The 11,269-nt window shown below is 50.1% G+C and overlaps 1 protein-coding gene across 1 annotated transcript in view; it reads left to right on the top strand.

The window, feature by feature from the left end:
* The window catches only part of CCDC30 (coiled-coil domain containing 30), a gene marked incomplete at its 3' end in the record, with an annotated part of 32,319 nt that extends 21,058 nt beyond the window's left edge, over positions 1-11,261 (top strand). Inside the window, exons 11-19 of the mRNA XM_009889469.1 lie at positions 768-905; positions 1,732-1,889; positions 2,944-3,190; positions 5,509-5,682; positions 7,723-7,932; positions 8,595-8,752; positions 9,286-9,433; positions 10,010-10,131; positions 11,231-11,261. Of these exons, the coding sequence (XP_009887771.1) occupies positions 768-905; positions 1,732-1,889; positions 2,944-3,190; positions 5,509-5,682; positions 7,723-7,932; positions 8,595-8,752; positions 9,286-9,433; positions 10,010-10,131; positions 11,231-11,261 (1,386 nt within the window). The remainder of the gene's footprint in view (positions 1-767; positions 906-1,731; positions 1,890-2,943; positions 3,191-5,508; positions 5,683-7,722; positions 7,933-8,594; positions 8,753-9,285; positions 9,434-10,009; positions 10,132-11,230) is intronic.
* Positions 11,262-11,269: the final 8 nt, after the last annotated feature.

Raw genomic sequence — 11,269 nt, 5'->3', positions numbered from 1 at the left:
GGCCGGACCCCCCCCACCCCCCCCAGCCTGTCCTCCCAGCAGAGGGGCTCCAGCCCTCCCAGCATCTCCAGAGCCTCTTCTGGCCCCGCTCCAACAGCTCCGTCTCCTTCTGCTGGTGGGACCCCCCGAGCTGGAGGCAGCACTGCAGGGGGGTCTCCCCAGAGCAGAGCGCAGCAGAGGGGCACAGTCCCCCCTCGCCCTGCTGGCCACGCTGCTGGGGATGCAGCCCGGGGTGCCGGGGGCTCGCTGGGCTGTGAGTGCCCATTGCCAGCTCATGTCCAGCTTCTCACCCACCAACACCTCCACTGGATGAAATCCAGGGGCCTGCATTAGACTGTAACAGTCTTTAAAATAGTGGACTTTGCATGTGTTTGGTGGGATTCCTGACTTCACAAATGGGTTCATTCCCTTTTGATAGAGCAGCTGTATTGAGACAAGTGCTGGAAATTAGCTTGGCTTGAAATCGTCAGGTTCTCATGGGTGGTACACACCTGGAGGTCAAGATTTGAGGTTTTTCAATGTTGTATTTGTCAGGATGTCCAACACACAGAATGGGAGAGTAAATTGGATAGTATTTTTGTGCTTGTAAACTTTAATGATGTGCTACGAACGGATGCAGTATGAACTATGAAAAGAGTTCTTTGTGTTCATTTGGAACTCTCTTCTTGTTTTTAAGAGGTTTTTGGACATGGGAGAGGAGAAAGCTTTTTCTGAGCTTGTAGTTAGAGGTGTATTACATCCACTACCTCCTGTTGTTTCCTCACCAGCACTTGTCTGACTCAAAATCAGAGTTTACAAGCCATTGTAATAACTCCCTGAGTCTCCAAACAACATCAGCAAGCAGGGGTCTCATTAACGTATCCCATGAGAAGCTACAAAAAGATAATGCTTTGTTAGATACAGAGGTGAGAAAGGTAAAGAAGTCTCCGTTGTTCTGGTGTCTGATGCAGTCAGAAACTGCTAGTGTATCTTGCTCAAATATCAATAAATTCATCTTGGTGTAGAGAAGGCGACCTGCAATTGAAATATTAGTGCTAGCGTGCACTCCGAAAGAGACATTGATTAAAAAGCTTTGGGAATCAAAGTCATTGCTCGCATTTAGTGGACTTAATAGCATTTTTCTTTGAAGGATTTGGTTTCACCACTGCTTAGCAGGGGATATTAGACTGGGCAGATTCTGGTTCTGATCCAGTCTGGGAGTCCCTATGTCCCTGTGCACTGCTTCTGCCATCCCTTCTCTCCCCTTTTATTTTCTTGGCATCTTCTCTTCATGTCTCAGGTTTTGGGTCTGCCATTGCCTGGTGTTACGGCATTAGGTGACGTTGAAAGTGGAGAGCAGCCATGCGTAGAAAGCTGGTTTGGGTTGACTTGGATGGAGGATGCTCTCTGTGTGAGACAGCTGAATACATACCTTGTAGTCTTCCCGTTTTTCCAAGAATTTCTAGTTTTGTAAAGAAATACGGCATGTGATATAAAGCCCTGAACTACAGATAGGCAATGGAAGGATGAAACCAAATAAAGAAATGCGATTTGCTGATAGTATACATGCAGCTACTTCCCATGCAGAGAAAAGGACTTGCACATGTATCTTCAAGGGTGAAGAACTACAGTAATTTAGCTACAGAATCACAAGCCGTGCCTTGGTGGAATCCCCCAGATAGTCTTATACTGCTCAAAAGGTTTCCATGAGACCAAAGAAAATCAGAGTCGTGGTGTTTTTTGACCTTACAGGTCTCTGAACATCTACAAGAAAGGGAACGGATTAACAAACTTGAGCAGAAACATGAAGATCCATGTACAGATGACAAGACATATGAAGAACAGATGGCTAAAGTAGTATTTTTGGAAGAACAGCTCAAAAACTTGAGAGATGAACAAGAACTGCTCTGGTAAACCTTAACAAGACCTGTGGTATTTTCTGCTCCTAATCTTTGCTGACTAATTTTTTTAGTCTTCAAAATCTCTGTAGTGCTGCGTGTGGCAAAATTGGGCACAGCAGCTTTGTGTCTTCCTTATCGTGTAATTGTCTCTGGGTAGAGATTTTGGTGAATAAGCATTTCCCTTAGTGACATCATGATCAGGATGACATCAGGAGGAAACCTTTTTTTTTTTCTTTTTTTTTTTTTTTCTGTAGCTATTTCAGATTCTGAATGGCATAAGTGAGAGCTGTCCTTAGGGAAGAGGCTTCTTCTCTTGGAGTGAGGCAGTATTTGGACTTGTGTGGTTCCAGAGAGCTCCCACTGTGGGCTCCCCGGGGTTAACTGCTGCCGGCAGCTGCCGGCACACATCCTGCTGTGGATTTCAGTTGTCCTCAGAGGGCAGGTGTCAGCAGGCGTCGAGTTGTAAATAAAGCTCTTACAGGTCCCCTGACTCCCCTTTTTCAGTAGAGCAATACAAATTTGGAGTTGGAGCATCCATGCTCAGCATCTCATTAGTAAGTAAAAACTTGGATTAAATCCAGCGTAGTTACAGTCGGCTCAGTTACCTGGATAACTGGGTACTGAGATAACGGAACACCAGGATCAGGCAGGCAGGCTTATAAGGACATATAGTTCGTATTGAGATCAGTCAGACAGCTCGATCGGGAGACCTGAGCCCACATCTCCATAGAGCATGGTGGTGTGCCAGTGCTGCTGTGCTGCTTGTGAGCGCAGCCCAGCTCACGTGGCCCCACGCGAGTGTTTCCTACTCAGGAATGACTGAGAGATGGCCCTTTGGACACACATTTTTTTTTTTTTTTTGTGGGTCAGTGTCCAGGGGAGACTGACCCTTGCCCAGAACTTCTAGACCCAGGATTAAATCCCCTTTGGAGCCTCCTGAGATACTTGAGCAGTTGCCTTGATTGTTTCTCTGGAGTCTCGTATCCCAGGTTTTCCCCCTTCAGAGGGAGGTTTCCCTTGGATGTGTATAGTTATCTCTCTCCTTTACTATTTCTCCTTCAAGTTCTGCATTACTAGAAAGCAACAAGAAGAGGGAGGAGCTAGAAAAGCGGCTAAAAGAGAGCAATGAAGAAAAACGGTTGTTACTGGAAGAAATTGCCCAGCTAAAACAAGATAACCTGACTGCCCGGGAGCAGGGAGAGAGCATGCTTGAAGAGACTTGGAGGCTGAATCAAGGCATGGCACGTAGAGAGAGCAGGTTTCTCGAGTCGCAGAGCTCTACAGGCAGTTTAGATGGGAGCGTTAAACAGGTATGGGCAGCTTTGCCATCTGCACTGTACTTTTTTTTCACTAATTTAGTGGCAAAATCTAATTAAAGTGGACTGGAAGCCAGTCCTGTAGTGCTAGCACGCAGCGGGGAGATGAGACTGGCTCATTTCCATGGGGAAAATGTTTGGAAATTATGAATGTTATCATTTCCTTCTGTCGTGTCTTTGGATGTAGTGGGAACTTGGATAAACTGAATGGCCCCACTAGCGCACACGAAAGAGATAAGTGACACAGTCCTTCAATGATGTTTTAAACCTTTTTGGAGCTCTATCTCAACTCCTTTTCGGAGTGTGAGCAACAGAGCTGGCTCGCTGTTCCCACAGCAGTCTTGCTCTTGCTGGAGGCAGAAGTTGTGCCGTTTCCCTGCTCCTCCTCGCGATTTTCTGCTCTTACACTCCAGTGCTTGAAGTCATCCCTCGGCTTCTGCGCCGCAGTGGCAGCTCTCCAGCAGCTGGGTTTTGCTGCAGCCCTGTGCCCGTGTCTCCGTTACTGCTCTCCAGCTGCTCTGCAGGCTGGCAGGCGAGACCCCTGGTTATCACTACGTTTCGCTGTGTTTTAAATGCAATTTGTTCACCTTTCTCACCGTGTGATCTCAAAAAGAAAGGGGAGAGCAGCTAGCCCTGCCAAAAGGGGAAGAAAGGACGAAAGAAACCCAGGCCGGGGGGGGTGTGTCTGAGGAGGAGCAAGGATTACGCGCAAGAGTTTGGAAGAGAAGAGAGGACAGGGTGGCCTGTCGGCAGGACTGGGAGTGGAAAGGAGAGGATCAGAGTCATGCTGATACCGAGAAGCGGCAAACCTGTAGAGTTAGAGCAGACCAAAGCAGGATACAAGGTGTAAGAGGGGATGCTGAAAAAGATCCCAATAGAAGCAGGTGCGGGAAAATACCCCACAAAACCTAACTGATCTCAAGGACAAATGACATTGCCAGGTCCCACAGTGCTAGATCAAGAGTTCCCAGCTTGGGAATTTGTCTGGGGATTTATCTGAGAAGGGAAGTTTGATCTTCAGGGGATTTCATCTAGTCCCAAGAACAGAGGGTGAAGATGCAAAGCGGGAATGCAGATCGACAGCAAGTGATGCTAGGAAGAAGGGCTTTGGTACACCAAACATGAGAAGAGCTTTTAGTCTGTGTACAAGGCACTTGCAAGAAGATGGGAGAACCAAAGAACTCAGTTATCTTCTGAATGCCATCACGGACTGTCGGTGACCACCTCAGGGTGTCCAGGCTGCTGTCGCGTTGTGCCAGCGTGTCTGTTCCCGACCTGCTGCCAGGACTCACCTTGTTCCTGTTACCTGTGGGAGTTGTGGCTGGGTTGGTTGATGAGAAGCTCAACATGAGCCAGCAACGTGCGCTCGCAGCCCAGAAGGCCAGCTGTATCCTGGGCTGCATCAGAAGAAGTGTGGCCAGCAGGGCGAGGGAGGGGATTCTGCCCCTCTACTCTGCTCTGGTGAGACCCCACCTGGAGCCCCCAGCATAGGAAAGACATGGACCTGTTGGAGCAGGTCCAGAGAAGACCATGAAGATGCTGCGAGGGCTGGAGCCCCTCTGCTGGGAGGACAGGCTGAGAGAGTTGAGGTTGTTCAGCCTGGAGAAGAGAAGGCTCCAGGGAGACCTTATAGCAGCCTTCCAGTACCTAAAAGGAGCCTACAGGAGAACTGGGGAGGGACTTTTCACAAGGGCATGTAGAGATAGGATGAGGGGGAATGGCTTCAAACTGGAAGAGGGGAGATTTAGATGAGATATCAGGAATAAGTTTTTCCCTGTGAGGGTGGTGATCCCCTGGGGCAGGTTGCCCCGAGAAGCTGTGGCTGCCCCATCCCTGGAGGTGTTCAAGACCAGGTTGGACGGGGCTTGGAGCAACCTGGGCTGGTGGGAGGTGTCCCTGCCCAGGGCTGGGGGTTGGAACGAGATGGTCTTTAAGGTCCCTTCCAACCTAAACCGTTCTATGGTTCTCTGCCACTCCTTGTTTAGTTGCCTTAGTGATGCTCTGGCACAAGAGTTAAGAGCAACCTGGGTGGTTTTACTTTTTTTTGACAGGTTAGATTTAACAGGGATTTGTTTCCTCATCCAGGTTATTGCGTCTTCTCCCTCAACCTCAAGAGTTGTACCAGCTTCACTGAGGGGATGGACAGGGTAGGGAGCAGGACGTGGTGTGGGGGCAGAAGAAATGCTTGCCTGGCTTTACCCATCTTCCCATTTAAACCCTACTGGCATACCTGTACCTTTCTTAATTACCAGTCTTTATCTTTCCTTGAAGTTAATTTCCAAGTAACCCGTGTGGTTTTGCTGTTCCTGCAGAGTTTGTCTGAGGAGAGATTCCAGCAACAGGAGGAAAAAATGCAGCAACTGCGGCAGGACTTGCGTCGTGTTCAGAACTTGTGCAGCTCAGCTGAGAGGGAGCTGAGATACGAAAGGGAGAAGAATGTTGACTTACAAAAGCAAAACCTCTTGCTCCAACAGGAATGCACCAAGGTAGGAACAGAGCAGAGAGAACTGTTTGAAGACAGCATGACATCATTTTACAAGCTGTGGGAGGTCTGAGGTGCTGATTTCACAGAATCACAGACTGGTCAGGGTTGGAAGGGACCTCTGGAGATCATCCAGTCCAACCCCCTTCCAGAGCAGGGGCACCCAAAGCAGGTTGTGCAGGAGGGTTTGGACTATCTCCAGAGAAGGAGACTCCCCCACCTCTCTGGGCAGCCTGTGCCAGTGCTCTGCCACCCTCACAGGAAAGAAACTTTTCCTCCTGTTGAGATGGAATCTCCCATGTTCCAGTTTGTGCCCGTTGCCCCTTGTCCTGTCGCTGGGCACCACTGAAGAGTCTGACCCCATCCTCTTGCCACCCACCCTTTAGATATCGATCAGCATAGATGAGATCCCCTCTCAACCTTCTCCTCTCCAGGCTGAACAGCCCCAGGGCTCTCAGCCTTCCCTCATCAGGGAGATGCTCCAGTCCCCTGATGATCTCCGTAGCCTCCGCTGGACCCTCTCCAGCAGTTCTGTCTTTCTTGAACTGGGGTGCCCAGAACTGGACACAGTACTCCAAATGTGGCCTCACTGGGGCAGAGCAGAGGGGGAGGATGACCGCCCTTGACCTGCTGGCCACGCTCTTTTTAATGCCCCCCAGGAGACCATTGGCCTTCTTGGCCACAAGGGCACATTGCTAGCTCGTGGACAACTTATCCACCAGGACTCCCAGGTCCCTCTCTGCAGAGTTGGTTTCCAGGAGGTCAGCCCCCAACCTGTACTGATGAATGAGGTTATTCCTTCCCAGATGCAGTACCCTACACTTTGCCCTTGTTGAACTTCATTAGGTTCCTCTCCACCCAACTCTCCAGCCTGACCAGGTCTCATTGAATGGTGGCCCAGCCTTCTGGTCCTTCCTGAGGGTACACTCTGTCCCCTCATCCCAGTTGTTAATGACCAAGTGCAAGGTCCTGCACCTGGGTTGGGACAATCCCAAGCACAAATCCAGGCTGGGTGGAGAATGGTTGGAGAACAGCCCTGAGGAGAAGGAATTGGAGGTGTTGGTTGATGAGAAGCTCAACATGAGCTGGCAATGTGCACTCACAGCCCAGAAGGCCAACTGTATCCTGGGCTGCATCAAAAGAAGTGTGGCCAGCAGGGTGAAGGAGGGGATTCTGCCCCTCTATTCTGCTCTCATGAGACCCCACCTGGAGTACTGCATCCAGCTCTGGAGCCCTCAACATAAGAAGCACGTGGATCTGTTGGAGCAGGTCCAGAGGAGACCATGAAGATGCTGCGAGGGCTGGAGCCCCTCTGCTGGAGGACAGTCTGAGAGAGTTGGGGGTGTTCAGCCCAGAGAAGAGAAGGCTCCGGGGAAACATTAGAGCCCCTTCCAGTATCTGAAGGGGCTACAGGAGAGCTGGGGATGGACTTTTTACAGAGGCATGTAGTGACAGGGTGAGGGGGAATGGCTTCAAACTGGAAGAGGGGAGATTTAGATGAGATAACAGGAAGGAATTCTCTCCTGTGCAGGTGGTGATCCCCTGGGGCAGGTTGCCCCGAGAAGCTGTGGCTGCCCCATCCCTGGAGGTGTTCAAGGCCAGGTTGGACGGGGCTTGGAGCAACCTGGGCTGGTGGGAGGTGGCCCTGCCTGGGGCAGAGGGGTGGGACTGAATGGTCTTCAAGGTCCCTTCCTGCCCAAACCATTCTGTGATTCTATGAATATATTGAACAAGACCGGACCCAGTACTTATCCCTGGGGAACACTGCAAGCTACGGGCCTCCAACTAGACATGGCAGCAGTCTGGCTCTGATTTACATCTGGCTGTTGAGTACGTGGGGCTCTCGAGCGTGCCCTGTCTCAGCTTCATGGAAACTACACTGCCTCCAAATAAAACTTTGTGTGTCCTGTACTTCCTCCCTGTATTTCTCTTTTATTCTTGTTTGCTCTCTGGTAATCCTTTTGCCCCTTTCCTAATCAAGACGTTTCACATGACATATGTTGAAGTACAAACTTGATTTCTTTCTTCTTTTTCTGAAACTCAGGTCAAAGCTGAGCTGAAGCAAGCCAGGGCAAAACTCTCGGACACAACTGAAACATGCTCCTCCCTCTCAGCACAGTGGGAAAAAAGCCAGCAGAAGGTGAAAGAACTCGAACAAGAGCTCTTGAAGTGCTCCCAGGCTGATAAACTGCAGAGCAGTCTGCAGGAGAAACTCGCCCAGGAGAAATCCAAAGTATGTGAAGCACAAAAAAAGGTAACTCGTCAGCGCGAGCTAAATTAACAGGAGGTGTGTTTTTAGCAGTTTTGTGCAACTGTAGTTCAGAAGAAAGAATCACTAGCAGCTCACGAACCAGTTCCCTGAAGTCCATTTTTTGTAGTCCGTTTTGAGATCACTTGGCTAAATATTTTAGGGAAAATGTCTGATATCGGTGGGAGCATAATCAAAACAATAGAAGCCAAATCTGATGGCTCAACTCCTGTCTCTAAAGCTCACTATCTCCAAGAATACTGGTGGTAGGGCTGGCAGGCGCGGGCAGCCCAGATCATCTTCTTGCCGAGGAGGTTTGCCAGTGTTTGCAATGCGGTGAATTGTGTTCTCCACGGCGTCGGTTCTGCCGTGTTCCTGCACTAATCGTCGGATTCGGTTTTGAAGTGTGCAGGGTGAAATTAGGTGCAAAAAGGATTGTTGCTAGTTCATGACGCAGTGTCTGATCCAAAATCTGGTAGCTGTTGGGAAGGTTTTACTTTTAATGGACTTTGACACAAAGACACACAGAAGTACTTTTGAGTAGAAGCAAGCAAATCTTTGATTCCTGTCACTCAGATACTGAAGGATCAAAGGGATGCGAATCCCTTGGGTTCAGATGCTGGCCTATAAATTAAGAAAGTTTAATCCATGTCCAATTTTAATCCGAGATTTCAAAACTCCAGCAAAAGCTAAAAGATTCCCAACACCAACTCCTGCTGGCCGAAGCCCGTGTTTCTGACAAGAAACTCCTGGAGGAGGAATTGAAGGAGGCCCGAGAGAATGAAGCTCGTGTGCAGCAAGAACTCCACGAGGAGCAGCTGAAAAGGTACCCAGAGCTGGGCAAGGCCTGTGCTGCGCGCGGAGGGGACGTGTGTGCCAACCAGTGCTGCTGTGCCAGGCTGCCGGCTACCTCCTGCAGCTCCATGCCCAGCGCTAGGTGGGCTCAAGGAGTCACTGGACTACTGGTTTTGCCTGCTATCTCTCCTTTTGACCTGCCAATGTTCCTGGCAGAGCTCCACAGGACCCCTTCTTTGTGAGATTTAAAAGCTTTTTGGAGCCTTCAGGTGCTGCAGAAGGTGCGTGGTCCCTCCTGCCAGCCCGCTGATCTGGTTTACCCTGTAGATGATGGCAGTCCCCTTCCTTGTGCAGCTGGGGTTGATGATCCCAGATACATCATCCACCCTTTCCCCTGCGACATGGGGACAACCAAGATATACTGATTTCTTTCTGCCCTCAGTGTTGCCCAGGGCAGGTGCAGAGCAGTGTGATGTTGTTTTTAGATCCCAGCCAGCTTTGAATTCATGGTGGCACGTCATGGGCTGGCCTCCACATCTCACTGTCACACCAACGTGCTTTTAGGAAGCTCCTGGAGCAGCAGGTGGAGGAGCTGCGGAAGCAGCTCCGGCATTCGCAGGAGACGGAGGCGTCGCTGGCCAAGATGCATGTGGAGCTGCAGGCCAAGACCCTGCACGTCCTAGAAGATGAGAGGAAAACTGACTCGAGCGAGGTGAGCTGCAGCACGGATGGGTTCTCATCAGCCAAAGTGATGCTGTGCTGGTGAATGGCCCCAGAGCAGACCGCTGAGCTCTAACGGAAAACAGGACAGTGTGAAATCTGTGCCTGGGAACTGCTGAAATAGGGTCAAATCCAGCCCTCACAGATCCCACCGATTTAAACAGGAGCTGGAGAAAAATCATCATCCCATCTCACGCAGGTTTCCAGGGAATGCAGTTCTAAGGGCACTGAAGGAGGACTTGATGGCTTCTTCCCATCTCCCTTCCCCTTTTCTTGCAGAGCATGGAGCTTTTTGCAGGAAAATGGTGGTGGAGTCCTCTGTCTGGGAGGATGCGTTACCTTTCTCTACCCTGTTGAAGCCTACAGCTCCCCCAGCAGCACAGAAATTCACTCTCCCCCTTCTCTAAGGGGCGGAGGCAGTGGCCGTGGGGGCAGAATGGACGGGTGTTATCTGTAGTGGGAACCGCTAGGATTTATGACAGCGAAGCTTTGGATACCAGAGCAAAAGGAAGCAGAGGGACCCCAAAGCTGAGGACACACACACAAATAAACAATAGATGTTTTCCAGCACCTACAGTGTCAGAAGGAGAACCAGAAGCTTTCGGAGCAACTTTCGCTGCTGAAGGAGGAAAACAAAGCTCTTTACGAGGAAGGAGTGCGTCTCCTGAACCAGAAGGATCTGTATGTCAGGTAAGGAACGCAGCAGCAGGGGATATGTAGACACAAAAAACCCTGTACCCAGGAATTGCCGTTACGTGCCTGGCAGTGCCATTGCATTTGACTGTTCTGTAGCCTGTCGCGTCTCTCCTGTTGAAGGCATTTAGCCCGGAGAGATCTGCCTTAACCTGACACCCCAGCGTGCGGTTACATTATGAGTTGCGTGTCTGCTGTCGTGTTCAGCTAAAGGCAGCGCAGAAAACAAAGGAGTGCCTAAGGAGGGCTGCAAGTGCCGCTCTTCAGGGTCTGGCATTGGCAGAGATGCTCCGTGGAGCTCCTTGTTTCTCCCCAGAGCACCTTTGATCTAATTTGAAGCCCAGGTGGCCTTTTTGTCATGAGTTTTGAGCAAATGTGGGAAAATACCCCGTACGTGGTAGGTAGATTTCTCTTGTTTTGACATGATTTTCCCTTCTGTCCCAACTGGACAAAACTAAACAAGAACACTGCCTAAATGGGACAAGTTTGAGGGGGAGAGCAATGATCACACATCTCAGTAGCGACAAATATTTAATGCCAGTGTCGCAGCTCTAGGAAGCTCCCACTGAAGAAAGACGTCTTTCTGCAACCTCTTTGCCTGACCCTTGCTGTTTAGGACTCTTCTTTGTCTGCCTTTTCCCCCCATACACCAGTACTTCCCCTTAACCACCCACATCCCCACCCAAATAAACAACTGACCCTTTCCCCATTACTCCCAGTTTCGGTGACTTTATAACTCTGTTTGGTAGAAAGAGCCGAGAGGGGCGAGCACGAGGAGTTGCAACGGTGGGAGTTGGTTTGAGGAATGCTTTGGGTCCTTTTCCCTCAATCGATTTCCATTTGGCTGACACTTAACAATATAACCTTTGCAACAACCTCCCCCTGCCCCAAACTGATCAGTGAAAGACATAGTCCAGAGAGCCGGTGTGCTCGTTCTGCCTTTAGCTGTGCAGCCAAAGAGGAGCTGGGGAGATGGCTGAGGCTCCCGGTTCAGGGTTTGAAGAGCCTGAATAAATACAGGACATCTCCTGCCTTGCTCTTGACCCAGAACACAAAAGCGTTTCACAGCCTGACGTTTATCTCTCTGCCTCCTCAGGAAATACAACGAAATGCAGCTCCGCCACAAAGACAAGAT

This window comes from Charadrius vociferus, unplaced genomic scaffold (genome assembly GCF_000708025.1).
Source record: "Charadrius vociferus isolate BGI_N301 unplaced genomic scaffold, ASM70802v2 scaffold1277, whole genome shotgun sequence".
Lineage (NCBI taxonomy): Eukaryota > Metazoa > Chordata > Aves > Charadriiformes > Charadriidae > Charadrius > Charadrius vociferus.
Note: the sequence above shows the minus strand (reverse complement) of the source record. Positions and strands in the feature narration are given on the sequence as shown.